The following is a 15,721-nucleotide window of genomic DNA, read 5'->3' as shown; positions in this document are numbered from 1 at the left end:
TAAAGTGCATCATTAGCATTATGTTTGTTGTCTAAAGGGAACTAAAATGGTAAAATTTAAGTTTTTAAATGATATCCGCATATATAGGACAAATAAAACAGCGTTGTTTTGTAAAAAACTCCAATGAAAACGGCGCAAGGTACGTAATATTCGCTATTGTTATGCAAATGTGATAGAATCCTATAAAAAGGTGGACGCACTTGGGCACTGTGACGTTACATACCAGCATCCGTCTGGCCACACCCCTATCCGCTTACCTTCATAAGCAGGTGTGTGGTCACCTACTCGCCTCCTTCTTCACTTTCACCACAAGGAAGTGCCTGTTGTATACCCCACTTGACGAGGTTGTTAGCTGAAGAAAGTTGAGTTACGTGTTTACATTTTTTCTTGCTTTTTTCTTTATCTCATAAATTTTAAAAGAAAAAAGCTAAGTCATAATGTTTACCTCGGAGGGTCGCGCTAGCAACGTCACCCTTCACCAGCGGTTCTCCATTGCCTCCTCTGTCGTACGTCTTGGAGCGGGGTTGAGGCCTCTTTCGTGGTCGGCAGCCGCGCCCGGTAGGTGTCCGATTGATAGTTTGTCTCGCCAAGGAGCTGGTGCACCAGCGCCGTCTCCTGTGCGATGGCCTGGTTCCGGCTCTGGTTCCTTTGCCTCCGGAGAGTCGTCCGCTGTTGGGCGGCCGGCTCCTCTGGTGGCGGAGGATTTGAGACACAAACTTTTTGCGTCGGCTCGCTCCCGTCGCAAGATGGTGGCTTGTAGACGCGAACGGCCTGGTTTTGGTGAGTTGCTGGAGCCGGATGAGGATGCGTCTGATTCTCCATGGCCGATGGAAACAGAGGACTACATGGTAGAAGCGGACGGGTTCTTGTTCGACGCCCCGGTGGAGACATGTCCGCCGCCCGTCCAGGTAACACTGGAGGGGGGTGAGAGGTCTCCTTGGGGTTCCTCGTACGCAGATGTTGGGTTAGAACCTCCGACTCGGCGGCGGGATGCCCTGCTATCAGCCACATCAGAATGTGGCTCATTAACCGGTAGTCTGCTGCATGTGAGGGACGCGGGCTCGGAGGAGGAAAGTATGCTGCCGCAGCCACTGCTTGTTCCTATTCCTGACGATCTCATAGGTCATCTATGGCAACGCCGTCCTGTGAGAGGGATGGACGTTGTCTGTCCATTTTTCCCCTCAATGGAGGCCTACGTCCGTCAGGGACAGGTGGTCTCCCACATCATGGGCCTCACCCCCGCCTATGTGCAAGTCACGAGGGTGGTGGGTTTGGTAGAAGGCATGAAGGAGGGCGTACCTCGGCTTGATAGGCCGATGGCAGCGCTCCTTTGTCCTGAGGTGGTGTGGGAGCCGTTACGGAAGCCGGTTCCCCAAGGGAAATCGGCGAGGCGGTTGGCTTTCTGGAGTGACCAGTCATTTATCTCTGCGACGCAATCTCTGGCTGCCACTTCTAACATCGCGCAGCTGGCGAGATTCATGTTCGGGATACTGACGGGCGGTATGGAGCTGACTGATTTGCAACATGATCAGCTCGCCCAGTCGGCAGGAGCCATCCTGCATCTGATCCAGCCGCAGGCCATAGCCGCTGGGAAAGTGCGTGCCCTGGCCACTCTAGTTCAGCGCCACCTTTGGCTGGAGCAGGCACGTGTGCCGGAGAAGAAGAGGACTCCACTTCTGACGGCACCCCTCTCCGATGCTGGACTTTTCGGGTCGGCACTGCAATTGATGACCTCAACCTGCAGGGAGATGCATGAGGAGCGTTCCGTGCTCCAGCCTCATTTCCCCCCGCCCGATGTCGCCGGTGGAGTCAGACGGCAGGCTCGTCGTCGGGGTTCCGCCGCCGTAGCCGCCGCTGCTACCACCGCCACTGCTGGACCTTCGGCAAAGAAGGCCAGGAGGAGAGAGGGCGCCTCCGCCACTGCAGCCGGCCCATCTACGCCCGGAGGTGACGGTAGGGATCGTCGTGACCAGCCTCCTATCGTTTACCGTCCCTCCGGGGCTCCCCGGGGTGGCAAGTCCCGAGCCGCTCGTGGCAGGCGTCGCTGAAAGTAATGACTTTTTCCCTCTGTGGGGATACGACGTGTGAACCTTTCGCTAGTGTGGGTTTGATAGGAGGGCTAGACTTTAAGTCTTGTTGGTCGCTACATTCATGTTAGAGCTTAAGCAAGGCCTGCAGCTTACACTTGGTTGAAAAAGGTTTTTTCTGCCTCGACCTGAATCTTCACATAAAGGTAGAGGTTAGTTGTGTGCTCTGTTGCTTAAACAGTGATATTGAGCCGCAACACTATTGTGTTGGTCTGCAGTAATGCTCGTGTGTGAAAAGGTACCGCGGTTCAGGCCGCTCTCTCTCTCTATCAGATTTTCTGTGTCTTGCAACATAAACACGGGTGTCGGGTTCACACATACATAACTTGGCCTTGTTATAAACCCTGTTCACAGACGTGTCTGTGGCTAGCGTGCATTGAATTAGCTTTGCGCTGTTCATTAGCATACTGGCTACTTAAGGTATCATATGGCTATTTTGTTGTTGTCGTATGCAAGGGTTGGGCTTGCGAGGGGGTACCGGATAAACCCCTCCTTCCCTCTTCTGATTGGTCAGGTTTTTTTTGGACTCTCTTTTCATTCGGTCAGGGCCAAGCTGTTAGGCAGCTTGGCACGGGGGGGGGGGTTCCCTGACTCCGCACCTATCACGGGCGGTTGAGTCATGGGCTTGCCCCCGTCATAGAAAACGTCACTAGGCACGTTTCTATTGGATGACAGCTTCCGTGAGTTTTTCCAGACCCATATGTAGGGTCTGTCATTGTCAAGTTGTCGGGGCAGAGCGTAGGAACTTACTGTTCTACGCTCGATATACGTTGGTCACATGACTCAATGTTACCGTGACTTTTCAATCTGTGGCTCACGTGGGAAGTCTCTCTGAGGATTCCCGTCTCCTCTCTGTGGTGAGGGTGGCGGGATGTAAGAATGTAAACCATTTTTACCCTCGGCCGCGTCACGTGGGATTCATGTCAGTCGGTGTTTCTTTCTTTTTAATAATAAAAAGAGGGAAGAATATGAAGCACGACAACTCCTTGTTGTTCTCCCAGGCGACTTGAAGGACCAATGTCTGGTGTCTGGTATAGTGGGTGGGTGGGGTTTTCCCTGATGGCCTGGAGCTTAGCAAGGCTCCTCCTCTCCGCCACCCTCGCTAGAGAGTCCAGCTCCACCCCAACCACGCTGCTGGCCTTCCTGACCAGCTTATCCAGCCTGGTTGTGTCCACTGCTCTCAGTCCGCTGCCCCAGCAGGTCACAGCATACAAGAAGGCGCCCGCCACCACCGACTCATAGAACATCCTCAACATCTTTGTACAGACATTGAAGGATCTCAGCCTTCTGAGGAAGTAGAGTCGGCTCTGGCCCTTCTTGTATAGTGCCGCTGCATGTTTTGACCCGTTCAGTTTGTTGTCGATGTGCACACCGAGGTATTTGTACACCTCCACCATGTCCACTCCCCTGTCAACTCCCCTGATGGAAACGGGGGTCACAGGTGCACTCCTCCTCCTCCCCATCTCCACAACCAGTTCCTTGGTCTTCGCCACATTTAGCTGCAGGTGGTTTTTATCGCACCATGTGACGAAGTCCACTACCAGTTCCCGGTATTCCCTCTCGTCACCGTCCTTTATACATCCCACTATCGCAGAGTCAAACTTCTGAAGGTGGCAGGACTCTGACCGATAGTGGAAGTCGTTGGTGTAGACCAGTGTTTCTCAAACACTGGGGGGGGGGGGGGGGGGGGGGGGGGGGGCACAGAGGCATGACAGGGGGGGCCTTGAGATTACATTTTAAATTTTTTTTTATTACAGAAAATTATCACTAAAGTGCTATCTGTTGCAGCTGCACTGTTCTCCATGAAAATACCATATTTGGATAAGTTTGACCATTTCTCAAAATCTGAAAATTATTATTTAATAAAACACAGAAAAGGATCACCAAGTTACTCTGGATAAAAAAATACTTTACAGACAACATTGAGACAAAGCTTCCTGACACATCTCCATCCAAACTCTTGGAAGAACTTATTGAAATCTCATCTGATACCACCTGGAGAGCTAGTTTCAGAGTGTGGTGCTGAGTACCAAGTATCTCATGATGCAGCAGTTAAGGTGTTGATACCATTCAGCACCACATATATGTGTGAAGCTGGCTTTTCATCCATGACAGCTCTGAAAACAAAATATAGGGCCAAGTTGAGCCTTGAGGATGACATGCGTGTTGCCTTGTCAAAGACTGACAGCAATAAAGACTGTTTGCTTATTTCCTATGTTTGCTTTGTAAATTCCCAGTCACTGAGTGAAGATCTGCTGTTTTGCAAATATGTCAAAAACAGAGCGACAGCTGATGAGCTCTTCAAAATTATTGACAGTTACCTGACAGAACATGGACTGAAATGGGAGAACTGTGTGGGCTTTTGCTCTGACGGTGCGCAGTCCATGGCAGGGAAAAGGAGGGGGCTACAGGCGCTCATCAAGGGGGTCTCACCAAACACGCAATGGACGCACTGTAAATTCACAGAGAGGCGCTAGCGTCAAGACAGCTTAGCCCTGAGCTGAATGAGGTTTTGAAAGAAGTTATAAACGTGGTACATTTTATCAAAACCCGACCCCTAAAAGCGTGCCTGTTCTCTGCGCTGTGTGAGGAGATGGGAGCTGACCATTCTGCAGTGCTGTTTCACAGCGAGGCAAGGTGGCTCTCGCGAGGGAAGGTGTTGTCAATTTGAAAGGTCACGATATTGGTGTTATTTCAATCAATTTAAACATGGCCCATTTCATGACTATTTTGTTGGGGCGAGGGGGGGGGGGCCCAAATTATTTTGGTCCGCCAAAGGGGGGCCTGACAGAAAAAGTTTGAGATGCACTGGGTTAGACTATCCATTGATGTGTTTGGGTCTCGACGCGTACATAGTGCTGGCTCGGGGTGTTTTCTGATAAGAATCACGTAGGAGGCTAGTACGCCTTGGTTGCTCGTTATTAAGTGTTTTTATAGGGCAACTGGGATGGGTTTTTTTTCCTCTTCCGAGCGCCTGTTACTGGGTCTCGACGGATTCTCGTTCATATCTGGGGGATGTTAACGGAATAGACCAGAACATAGGTAGAGGGGTCTCATGCCCTTGGGGCCACTGAGTGCGGTACGAATGGGACCGTCTGGGTGGCACCCTCTTTTCATGTTTTAGATCAACACGCATACCTACCCCCTCTCCTGGAGGCGTGTAGCTTAATCCCAGCGGAAGAGTGCAAGAGCGCTTCCGCATTTTGCCCTGATTGACCGCGGTAACGCCCTCCAAATGCGCATTTTCTTTCCCCCCGCTCAGACGCCGAAATGGAATGCATGTAGTACATTGCAACACAACGCAGCATTTCCGCATACATTGCAACGTAACACAACGCAGCTGTCAACTGTACTTTACATATTATCCAAACGAGGACCACATAATGTTATTTCCCTGTACATTGTAACGTTAACACAACGCAGCTGTCAACTGTACTTTACATATTATGGAATACATGTATATTATCGCGACGCGATTCACTCGCAACGCCATAATGTTATTTGCCTGTACATTGTAAGTAACGTTAACACAACGCAGCTGTCAACTGTCCTTTACATATTATGGAATACATGTATATTATTGCGACGCGATTCACTCGCAACGCCATAATGTTATTTCCCTGTACATTGTAACGATAACACAACGCAGCTGTCAACTTTACTTTGTAACATTGTTTTTTCGGTCATTCATAAAATTGATTGAATGAAATTGATTGAATGAAAATAACAGATTGCAGAATGGGTACAATACAGTACGGCTCAATACACACAATTGTTAAGGGGATGCAGACCAGAGAAAGACTTTCGTCTTGTTTACATCAGGGTCCCCCATTTTCAATTCATCAGGACATATATGACATACAGATAAACTGACAGCCCTAATTACAACCTTTATTTAATGGTTAATATTTTGATAAAAGGTCATTTACTATATTTGTATGGCATTTACACTTAAAGTAGAAAAACAAAAGTAATCTGTAAAATAATAGTGAATTTCCTGTGAAAAAACATTTATTTTTTACAGTACGTTACACACACAAATGCTACATTATGACACATTTTACAAAGAAAGTATATTTAGATTCAAAGACTATTTTAATAGCTTTCTTTGAATACACGGTTTCTCTCCTGTGACGTACAAATGTTCAACAAAACCGCCAACATTGACTCAGCTAGACCTCTTTGTTATATCTGCAGCGCTAACAGAAATAAAAACAACCCAGGCCTATGTTAAAGTGCAGCTTGGCTTAGAGGATATGTCTTGTATGAACTACCAGTAATATAAATCATATTAACAACAAAAATGTGTTACGCCTTCATGTCAGATGATTTTCAAAAAGGAAAATGTACTCTGTCGTCTACTCTACGCCATCCTAGGTTGTCAAAGTGGGCAGGGGTGAGGTGGGTTCTAGACCCATGTTACTGACCAGACACTCTATATCAGTGATGTCTGTTTACTGCAGAGTGGCAGCGCTAACAGAAATAAAAACAACCCAGGCCTATGTTAAAGTACAGCTTGGCTTAGAAGATAATGTCTTGTATGAACTACTCAATCAATCATGTACCTCGGCGCGGCTGAATAACAGTAGCAGTGATCGCCTGCTGCGTCCATCGCGTGTATATATGTGTGCTAATATGGCGCGTTAGCGTTAATATGTGATTAATATGAACCAAAGCGTGTTAATATGTGATTAATATGATCGCCTGCTGCGTCCATCGCGTGTATATATGTGTGCTAATATGGCGCGTTAGCGTTAATATGTGATTAATATGAACCAAAGCGTGTTAATATGTGATTAATATGAACCAAAGCGTCGAACCAAGCGGGGATCTCATGCGCATGCGCGCGCGAGCACCTGGGCGAAGGAAAAGGAAATGCGCATTACCGTACTGGCGTATGGCGAAGAATGCGGAAGCGCTCTTGCACTCTTCCGCTGGGATTAAGCTACACGCCTCCTGAAGTGGGGATGTCGGCGTGGTTAGGGCACGGGACTGGTTCTGGTCACGCTGGTCCAGGTCAGTTAACCTGTTGTCCGCCGGGGACGCAGATCTGCTGTTCTGGTACCCTGAGGGACTTGTGCTTTTTTCGGGGGGAAAAATGCCGGGTCGGCCCGGGTGTCACAGGGTTGGGCGTTATGGAGACCCTTTGTTGGGTACAGGTTGTACCTGGCACTATCATGAAAGGGCTGGTTCTCCTTTCTTTTCGCTCCCCTCTCACGCATGGCGAAGAGGGGGCTGTTGGGGTGGTCTTCTGGACCTCCTCTGGTGACCCTGTGTGCTTCCCGAGCTGCCGGGCCCGGTCCGAAGTAATGTTTCGTTGACCCGTAGGCCTGGAATAACCCTTTTTGAAAACTGAAACACTTGTACTGCGGTATAGCCAGTGTATACCCGCAGGTGTGTTTTTGAGTTTTTTCTTGAGGGGTTATAGGAACAACCACCGCATGTGGTACCAAGAGGGTGGTTGATTCCCTGGTGTGTTGGAGCAGAGTCAACTCCCGGGTTACCCGGTTGAGTGTGCCCCTGCACGTTCATGACGTCTGCCAATCGTGTCAGCCTTCTCTGCCTCGACCCCTCTGGGTGGTTTTTTTTTGGTGGATGCTTTGTCATGGTGAGCAACAATGCCAGCATACGCCCCTTCCGCCGGGGTGCTGTTTTCAGTTGACCCCTTTGGCGCTTGTCTCGTCCGCAGTGCTCCAGGCTCGGGTCTAAAGCCTGCTGCCTGGTTTAAGGGATCAACCCCTCTGGGGTCGTCTCCCCGGTGCGCTGCCTGCTTCCGCTATAGTTTAGCCTTTTGAGTGCTTCAAGTTACGGCCATGCTGACTGCCTGTGTTGCAGGGTCAGTGTGCCAGGCGGCGTACTAGTGGGGGGAAGGGCCCGCTCTTGGAGGGGCCCTGTCCGAATACGCTGGCGATGTGGGGGGCGGTGTCACTAAGTGACCGCCTGGTGCGGTCTTGATGCTTTGGCGTCATTGACCTCTCCGGGCCCCCTTTTTCCAGGGGATCCAGTCCCTTCAGTGGGTCTGGGTCTTTTTTCGCGCTCCGCTGCTACGGCCTTGCCACAGGGTTGAGTTTGCTCTTGACCCCGTGATTTTGGGGGCAGTAACGAGGGTTGTTGTTTCCGTTCGTTCCCTGGTGGCATGCGGGTTGTGCGTGTGCGTAGTCGTGGGGTCAAGCCACGGTCTGCTCACCCTGTGCGTTGAGTTGCTTGAGTTTCTCTTCGCACGGTCGGATCCGTCTCCCTCCCGTCCTCCAATAGGGAGGGTATCCTCCATTAGGGAGGGTCGGGGGGCTCGGTCCTCTCCGGTCTGATGGTTGTGGGGGGCCTCAGCGGGGTACATTTGTCGAGCTTCTGGCTCCCGCTCAGCTCCTGTAGTGCAGATGACGCTGAGCGGAGCCAGTATGATATAGAACGTAAGGTTATGTATATAACCAAGTTCTATTGAATACTGGTGACGCTCAGCGTCAGGACGCCACTGCGGCCCTTGACCTCGCCTTGTGGTGAAAGTTTGGGAAGGAGGCGAGTAGGTGACCACACACCTGCTTATGAAGGTAAGCGGATAGGGGTGTGGCCAGACGGATGCTGGTATGTAAAGGTACATTGTGGATTTTTATTCAGTGCTGTGCACGAAGTGAGGTTAGTGCAGATGACGCTGAGCGTCACCAGTATTCATAGAACTTGGTTATATACATAACCTTACGTTATATCTTGAGCACTGATGACTCGGACTCCAGCATTGACTGCATTCGGACTTGGAAGGTGCAGACGAGGACTTGTTAACGACTAGTTAATGACTTGTTAATTGATAAATACGGTTGTTTATTTTTTATATTTTTGGTAATAAGCCCTAATCATTTGGCATAAGATATTGATGGCTAGTGCATTTGTTTGGCTATTGTGTCAGTAAGTAAACTCCCTTTTGAAATGGTGACCGCTGTGTCATTTATGTTTAATGTAGAACTTTTTCTATTTGTATGTCAGCTCTTTGACTGCCAGAGTGGTTTGGACTCAACCTTGATGACTTGGACTCAGACTCGGACTAGGGTAATGGGGACTCGAGACTCGACTCAGACTCGAGATGTAGTGACTCGACTACAACACTGATCTCAATATCATGATTCCATCATGATCCCATTGAAATACAATAAACATGAATGCAGCCCTACTTTCAACAGTGTTTTTCTTTGTGATAAATTGAAAGCAGAAAATGTTTTTTTGTTAGCATCTAAACACATCATTGGAAGTCAATGGGGGGGTATGCCTAGAAGAACCGTTGAATGAGCAGTGCTTCTAATTGAATACGGTATGATTACCCCAGGCTAGACCCCAACAAATTCCAAATATTGTTAGAGAAAATATATTACAAAGGTCAAGGTCAAGTTTATTAGCATGTCCCAAACTGGGCAATTCATGTTACAGCAGATCATAAGAACTCCAAAAAACACAGTAAACATACATAAACAAGAAGAACATAGACAGACATGTACATGGTCACAAGATCAGATAATGATAACAGTTAAATAAGCAACTACAACCCCCCCCCACCCACCTCCTTACATGTATCAAACTTCCAACAATAGGAGTAAATCAAATCAAATGTATTTGTATCTATAGATCACATGGAATAAGTCAAGAAGAAACATCACAATAGATCAAAAACAAAAACCACCATAAATAAAATCCAAATGATGCAAACTATCGACCTGACCTGGAATCAGAATGCTTAAATGGAAATCATTCACACCTCCTCAACGTGACTCGTCTCAGATCGGCACTCCTACTTTGAGATGCTTGAGGAAAACGGGGCCCTGATCCGTTGCGTTTGTCTTCTCCCTCCAGGAGCCTCCGAGGGGGAGCATGCCCTCATGAAGGACCTGTTCACCCCCAACTACAACCTGAAGGTGCGCCCTGCGGCCAGCCCAGGAGAGAGGGTGGTGGTGCGGGTGGGAATGCTCCTGGTCTCCTTCGTCGGGCTGGTGAGTGACAACACACACACACACACACCAGATGTCTCCATGAATTGAACAAAACATCTAAGGGACATTACATTTACATTACAGGGATAGTTGTACCCTAGCTTAATTTGGTACGCACCAATTTCATAAAAATGTTCATTTCAAACCTTTATTTCAACTCGTAAGACACTGAGGTTACCCTCATTTACAGTGACGACGAGCTTACAAAACGAGACACAGTTTTGTGTTGTGTTTCACATCAGCAAATTCATACATATAGGCACAATAAATAAGAATAAACAACTAGACAATTCTGCGGGGGAAAGTGTTATGTTTGTTGTTTCCAGTATTTAACTAGGAATAAACAGGCTAGGCTAGGGTTTCTTTACTGGCTTTTATTCACGTTGTCTATCCGTACATCAAGGCACTCTCTCTGTTGTGCATCCGTACATCAAGCACTGTTCCTCTACCCCGGTCCTCGGTCCGGGTACTACAACAACAGGGCGGAACCAATATTATGTATTATAATAACAACACAGAAAGTGTGGGTAACGCCTGTGCACCGCCGACCAATGAAAGCGGATCTCCCCACCGAGTCCGACGACCACTCCGGTGAGTCTCTACGACAAACGGTTTATGAGATAAGGGGGCATGGCCTGTGTATAGGGGCTTCGCTTAAGAATGGGGCGTGGTTAATCTAGATCATTAAATGTACTGAGTTGATTGACATCTTCCGTAAGTGTGTGTGTGTGTGTGTGTGTGTGTGTGTGTGTGTGTGTGTGTGTGTGTGTGTGTGTGTGTGTGTGTGTGTGTGTGTGTATGTCTTTCCCTGTGAAAGCGGTTTATTCATGTGCATGTCCCTTTAAGTGAATGTTTTTCTTTCATGTGCCCGTGACCTAGGGCTGGGCGATATGGCAAAAATTATATTGCGATAACGATATCGATAACAATATCATATCATTCGATATTATCAATATTGTTATAAGTATATACATTTTTATATATATATATATATATATATATATATATATATATATTTTTTTTGTATAGATGTATGTTTATTTTGCAGCAATTCTTTGTCGTTGCCGCCATCTTTAGTGTTACATCCCCTCACACTCCAGTTCTCAGGCTGCAGCTGGTTTGAAAGCGAAAGTAAACCGGCTTCTCTGCTGGCTGTGGCTCCAGGGGAGTTGAACAGTTCTGGCTCTGCTAGTTTCTTTTCTGTCTTTTGGTGCTTTTTTGGTGGACAAACCACCGCACATGTGCACCGTGACTCGTGACTGGAGACTAGCTCTGCTAGCACACATATCAAGTTTCAAGTTTCAAGTTTCTTTAATAGTTGTCATACAGAAGTACAGAATACTTTCATACAAAATGCTTCTTACTGTTACGCTCCAGAGACTGTGCTAGACAAGATAGTATCAAATAACATAGTATAGCATGTAAATTAGAAGTAGAAAATGAGGTCACAGTGTTCAGTATAGACATATGTACAATGTTCGATGCAGAATAGACGTAACTGAGTTACCATATAATATACAATACTATGCAGTGTACTAATGTACAATACTATATAGTGCAAAGCAGAAATCCTACTGTGTATAGACGGTTTCAAACTGTATTTTAAATTAAAAAGCAAACTAAATAAATGGACAAGAGAAAAATAAATCTCAATCTGGTCAGTATTGTCATTTGGACAAGCAAAGCCATTACTTTAAGTTGCAGGCAAGAAAGACAAGTCTGTCCACTGTCTCTGGTTTTAAAACTGCCCTGTTGCAGGTCACACATTTATTTTTTTATATCGATTATTAAAATATATCGCGATAATTATCGTTATCGTTATATCGCCCAGCCCTACCGTGACCCCACTGCCAGCCCTTAATTCTAATCTTAACTGACACACATCCATCCTCAATGCATTTCAATGAGACGGCACTTCGCTCGTTTACAGTAGATATTTGTGTGAGGGCTGTGTGTGTGTGTGTGGGGGTCATGAGCAGATAACAGGGACTCTTAAAGTTATCCGTGACACGGACAACCACTAGACTGCTTACGCAGATATTTTAGGAGAGGGGAAAAATTAAACAACAGAAAACAACCTTTACAGGTGGAAATCTCAAAGTGAGTAATAAGAAAATAAATCAAGTCCCAAAAAACAGGACTACTCTCAATAAAGAGGTATAGTATAAAAGTAAATAAGCCACAAGGATACCTCCTAATAAAGGAGTTTATATTTGAAAAAGTTAAACAATAAACCTCCACTAAGGGAGTTCATGTGTAGAATCACGTGAGTAGCCTAAAATAAGAATGACTACCATAAAGCTCAAGGCAATTAACCACAGGGAACAGGGATTGACAGCTATCCCTCACAGAGAGGTGAAATAAAGCAAAAATAGACAGCTGTCCCTCACAGAAAAGTGAAATAAGGCAAAAACCATGACAATTTGAATGAGTACTAGAGGGAATTGATGAAGGTTTATGTATGATTATTTGTATTTAATTCAGTTGACAATTGTGGCCTTTGTGGCATGAAAAACTGAAATCACAGATTTCAGCTAGAGTGGAGAGTCCAGTGTGTATGTGGAGTGTGACTGTCAAACAAATGTCCATTCATATATATTTTTTACGTGTGAGAGGACAGTCGTGGCATCATTTTGATGTCTTATGTTTATATCTAGGTGCAAAATTGAGGCCACTGTCGCAATTTACAAAACATCTTACAAAATCAAAAAATTATAGCTGTTTTGAACCATCCGTCATTCATTCCTATGGAGCAAAATTGCCTGTTTGAAGTTGATTTTTTTCCCAAACCGTGTGGTGAAAAGTAATAGTTAGTGATTAGTAATCAACGATGTTGATCAGCTCAGTCCATGCTGTTCCTCATACTAGCTCCAGATAGTTAGCTACAATCCACGCTGTTCCTCATACTAGTTCCAGATAGTTAGCTACAAATAGGGATGCTCGATATTGGCTTTTTTACCGATACCGATATACCGATATTGTCCAACTCTTAATTTCCGATACCGATATCAACCGATATCAACCGATACAGATTATGCAGGGTTTCCCCCACCAAAATGTTTAATAATTTCAGGTAATTAACATTACATATCTCTTGTTGTGGAATTAACACAACATCATGCATACTTTTGACAATAAATAAAATCAGAATTTGTTCTTACTTGCTTGCCTGGGTAAATAAAGGTTATAGAAATGTAAAAAAAAAATAAATAAAAAAAAAAATTTAAAACCGATACCGATATTTTCCGATATCACATTTTAATGCCGATATCGGCCGATAATATCGGACATCCCTAGCTACAATCCATTCTGTTCCTCATACTAGCTCCAGATAGTTAGCTACAATCCATGCTGTTCCTCATACTAGCTCCAGATAGTTAGCTACAATCCATGCTGTTCCTCATACTAGCTCCAGATAGTTAGCTACAATCCATGCTGTTCCTCATACTAGCTCCAGATAGTTAGCTACAATCCATGCTGTTCCTCATACTAGTCCAGATAGTTAGCTACAATCCATGGTGTTCCTCATACTAGCTCCAGATAGTTAGCTGTTATAGCTCCAGATAATTAGCTACAATCCATGCTATTCCGCATACCAGCTCTGGCTAGTTAGCCACAAGCCAATGCAAAGTCAATGGGGTTAAGCTCCTGTCTGTACAAGCTGATCAAACCCTGAGGTGTTGACCCCCTTGGTTCTCCAAAACTACACCGTATCCATCATGAAACCCAGCAGAAACTACTGCTGAGCTGCTGCCATGCCATGTTAAAGCGGATACAAAAAAATTATAATAATAATAAAAAAAGCTGTAATTTTTTATTTAATTTCAAACCTTTTATTTATACTAGGGCTGACCCCTATTAGTTGAATAGTCGACTAATCCAGGGGTTCCCAAACTTTTCAGGCCGGGGCCCAGAAAATAAGGCGTCAGAGAGCCGCGGCCCAATGCACATCGTCTGGCTTTTTTTTTTTTTTTTTTTTGCCAGACGATTGATTTTTTAAGCCAAATATCACTTCAATCCTATTAAGTTAGTTCAAGTTAGTTATTCATTTATATGTGCTATTTATGAGAGGGCTAACTTGTTGCAAAATAATAATGATAATAATAATAGCCTCATTAAAATACTATTGTTGCTTCGGTTGTTTTCAGCGTTTTATGTGCATAATCTGTTATTTAGTTTGAAATGTTCGTTGAAATAAGTAGATTTTTCGTTTTTGTTTATTTATTAAGTTAATATAAAACCATATAGTCACATTTTAGAATACAATAGAATAGAATTTTAGAATACAACTAGAAACACTGTCCTGGCCTGCTTCTAAGTTCAGTAAAAATAAAAAAAAAAGAAAAAAAAAAGAAAAAAAATAAATAAAAAAAAATATATTTTTTTATATTTTATTTTTATTTTTTTTAAATCATCTCGCGGCCCACCCGTGGCTGCTCGCGGCCCACCTTTGGGTCGCGACCCCGACTTTGGGAACCACTGGACTAATCGACCGAAAGGAGCCGTAGTCGACTGCCAACCTCTTAGTTGAATGCAAAAAAAATAAAAATATATATATTATTTATTAAAATTTGTTTTATCATTCTTTCCAAAAGAAAAGAGGTCTAGAAGCAGGGACGCGGCAAGGGGGGGTGCTGCTGGGGCTGCAGCACCCCCACCTGGCAGGGAGTTGTAACTGCAAGGTTGTTTTGGCTTTTATTCCATTGTAATACCGTATCCTACTCAATGTCACTGCAGCAGCACTGCAGATTTACCCTACTCTTAGGATTCGGAAAAGATTCTCATAGGGGCGCTGTCTCGATAATGCAGTGTTCCCTGTTATACAGACCGGTGTTTTAGGCATATAAACAAAGGGATCCAGAAAAAATATATATATATTATACTTTTTTCCCCCATATATTCTTTTTCCCCATAGTCGAATTAGTCGACTATCGGCAAATTTTGGCGACTACAAGTCGACTATACAAATCCCTAGTCGGGGACAGCCCTAATTTATACAGGTAAAACACAACTAGTAACACAACTAAAAGTCTAAGAGAGGCTAAAATCTAGACAAATTAAATTAAGAGCAAGAACAAGAACAGGCCCCCATGGATGCCCTCTCAATATTGCGTATTAAGAACCTTAAAATCTCCAATGGGAATTTGGTTCGGGAGCCTCAGTTCCTTTTGTAATAACGTAGATGGGGCAGAATAAGAAAAGGCTGTTTTTCCGAGTTCTGTGCGGGCAAATGGTACAGAAAGTTAAAAGATCCTATGACCGCAGGCCAAAACGACTCTGTTTCTGCACCATGAAGGACGACAGGTAAAACAGGTAATCCGCATCATAATCTTCAGGCAAAGATTTGAATAATCCACAGCAGAAAACAATGTGCTGTGACACAAATATTCCCACTCCTCTCGGGGCAGCGTGTCGAAGTGTCCTTGAGCAAGACGACACTGAACCCCTAACTCAGGGCTATTCAACTAAATTGTTCAGGGGGCCACATTGTCAGAAACCCAAGGGGCCAGGGGCCGGACTGCCACGGCGCCTCCCCGTGCTATGAATATATGTACACTTGACACAACACGCAACCACATTTTCACAACTTTTATTTAAAGGGGAACTATTTTACTATATCTTTCACTATTTGGGTACTTTTACACAATTCCTGTGGGTTTA

General features: G+C 45.2%; 1 protein-coding gene across 1 annotated transcript in view; it reads left to right on the top strand.

The window, feature by feature from the left end:
• LOC311246179 (acetylcholine receptor subunit beta-like) overlaps positions 1-15,721 on the top strand; it is a gene marked incomplete at its 5' end in the record, with an annotated part of 71,209 nt that overhangs the window by 27,449 nt on the left and 28,039 nt on the right. The window contains one exon of the mRNA XM_084336297.1: positions 9,924-10,060. Within this exon, the coding sequence (XP_084192423.1) occupies positions 9,924-10,060 (137 nt within the window). The remainder of the gene's footprint in view (positions 1-9,923; positions 10,061-15,721) is intronic.

This window comes from Notolepis coatsorum, assembly GCF_963971535.1.
Source record: "Notolepis coatsorum genome assembly, chromosome: 1".
Classification (NCBI taxonomy): Eukaryota; Metazoa; Chordata; class Actinopteri; order Aulopiformes; family Paralepididae; genus Notolepis; species Notolepis coatsorum.
Note: the sequence above shows the minus strand (reverse complement) of the source record. Positions and strands in the feature narration are given on the sequence as shown.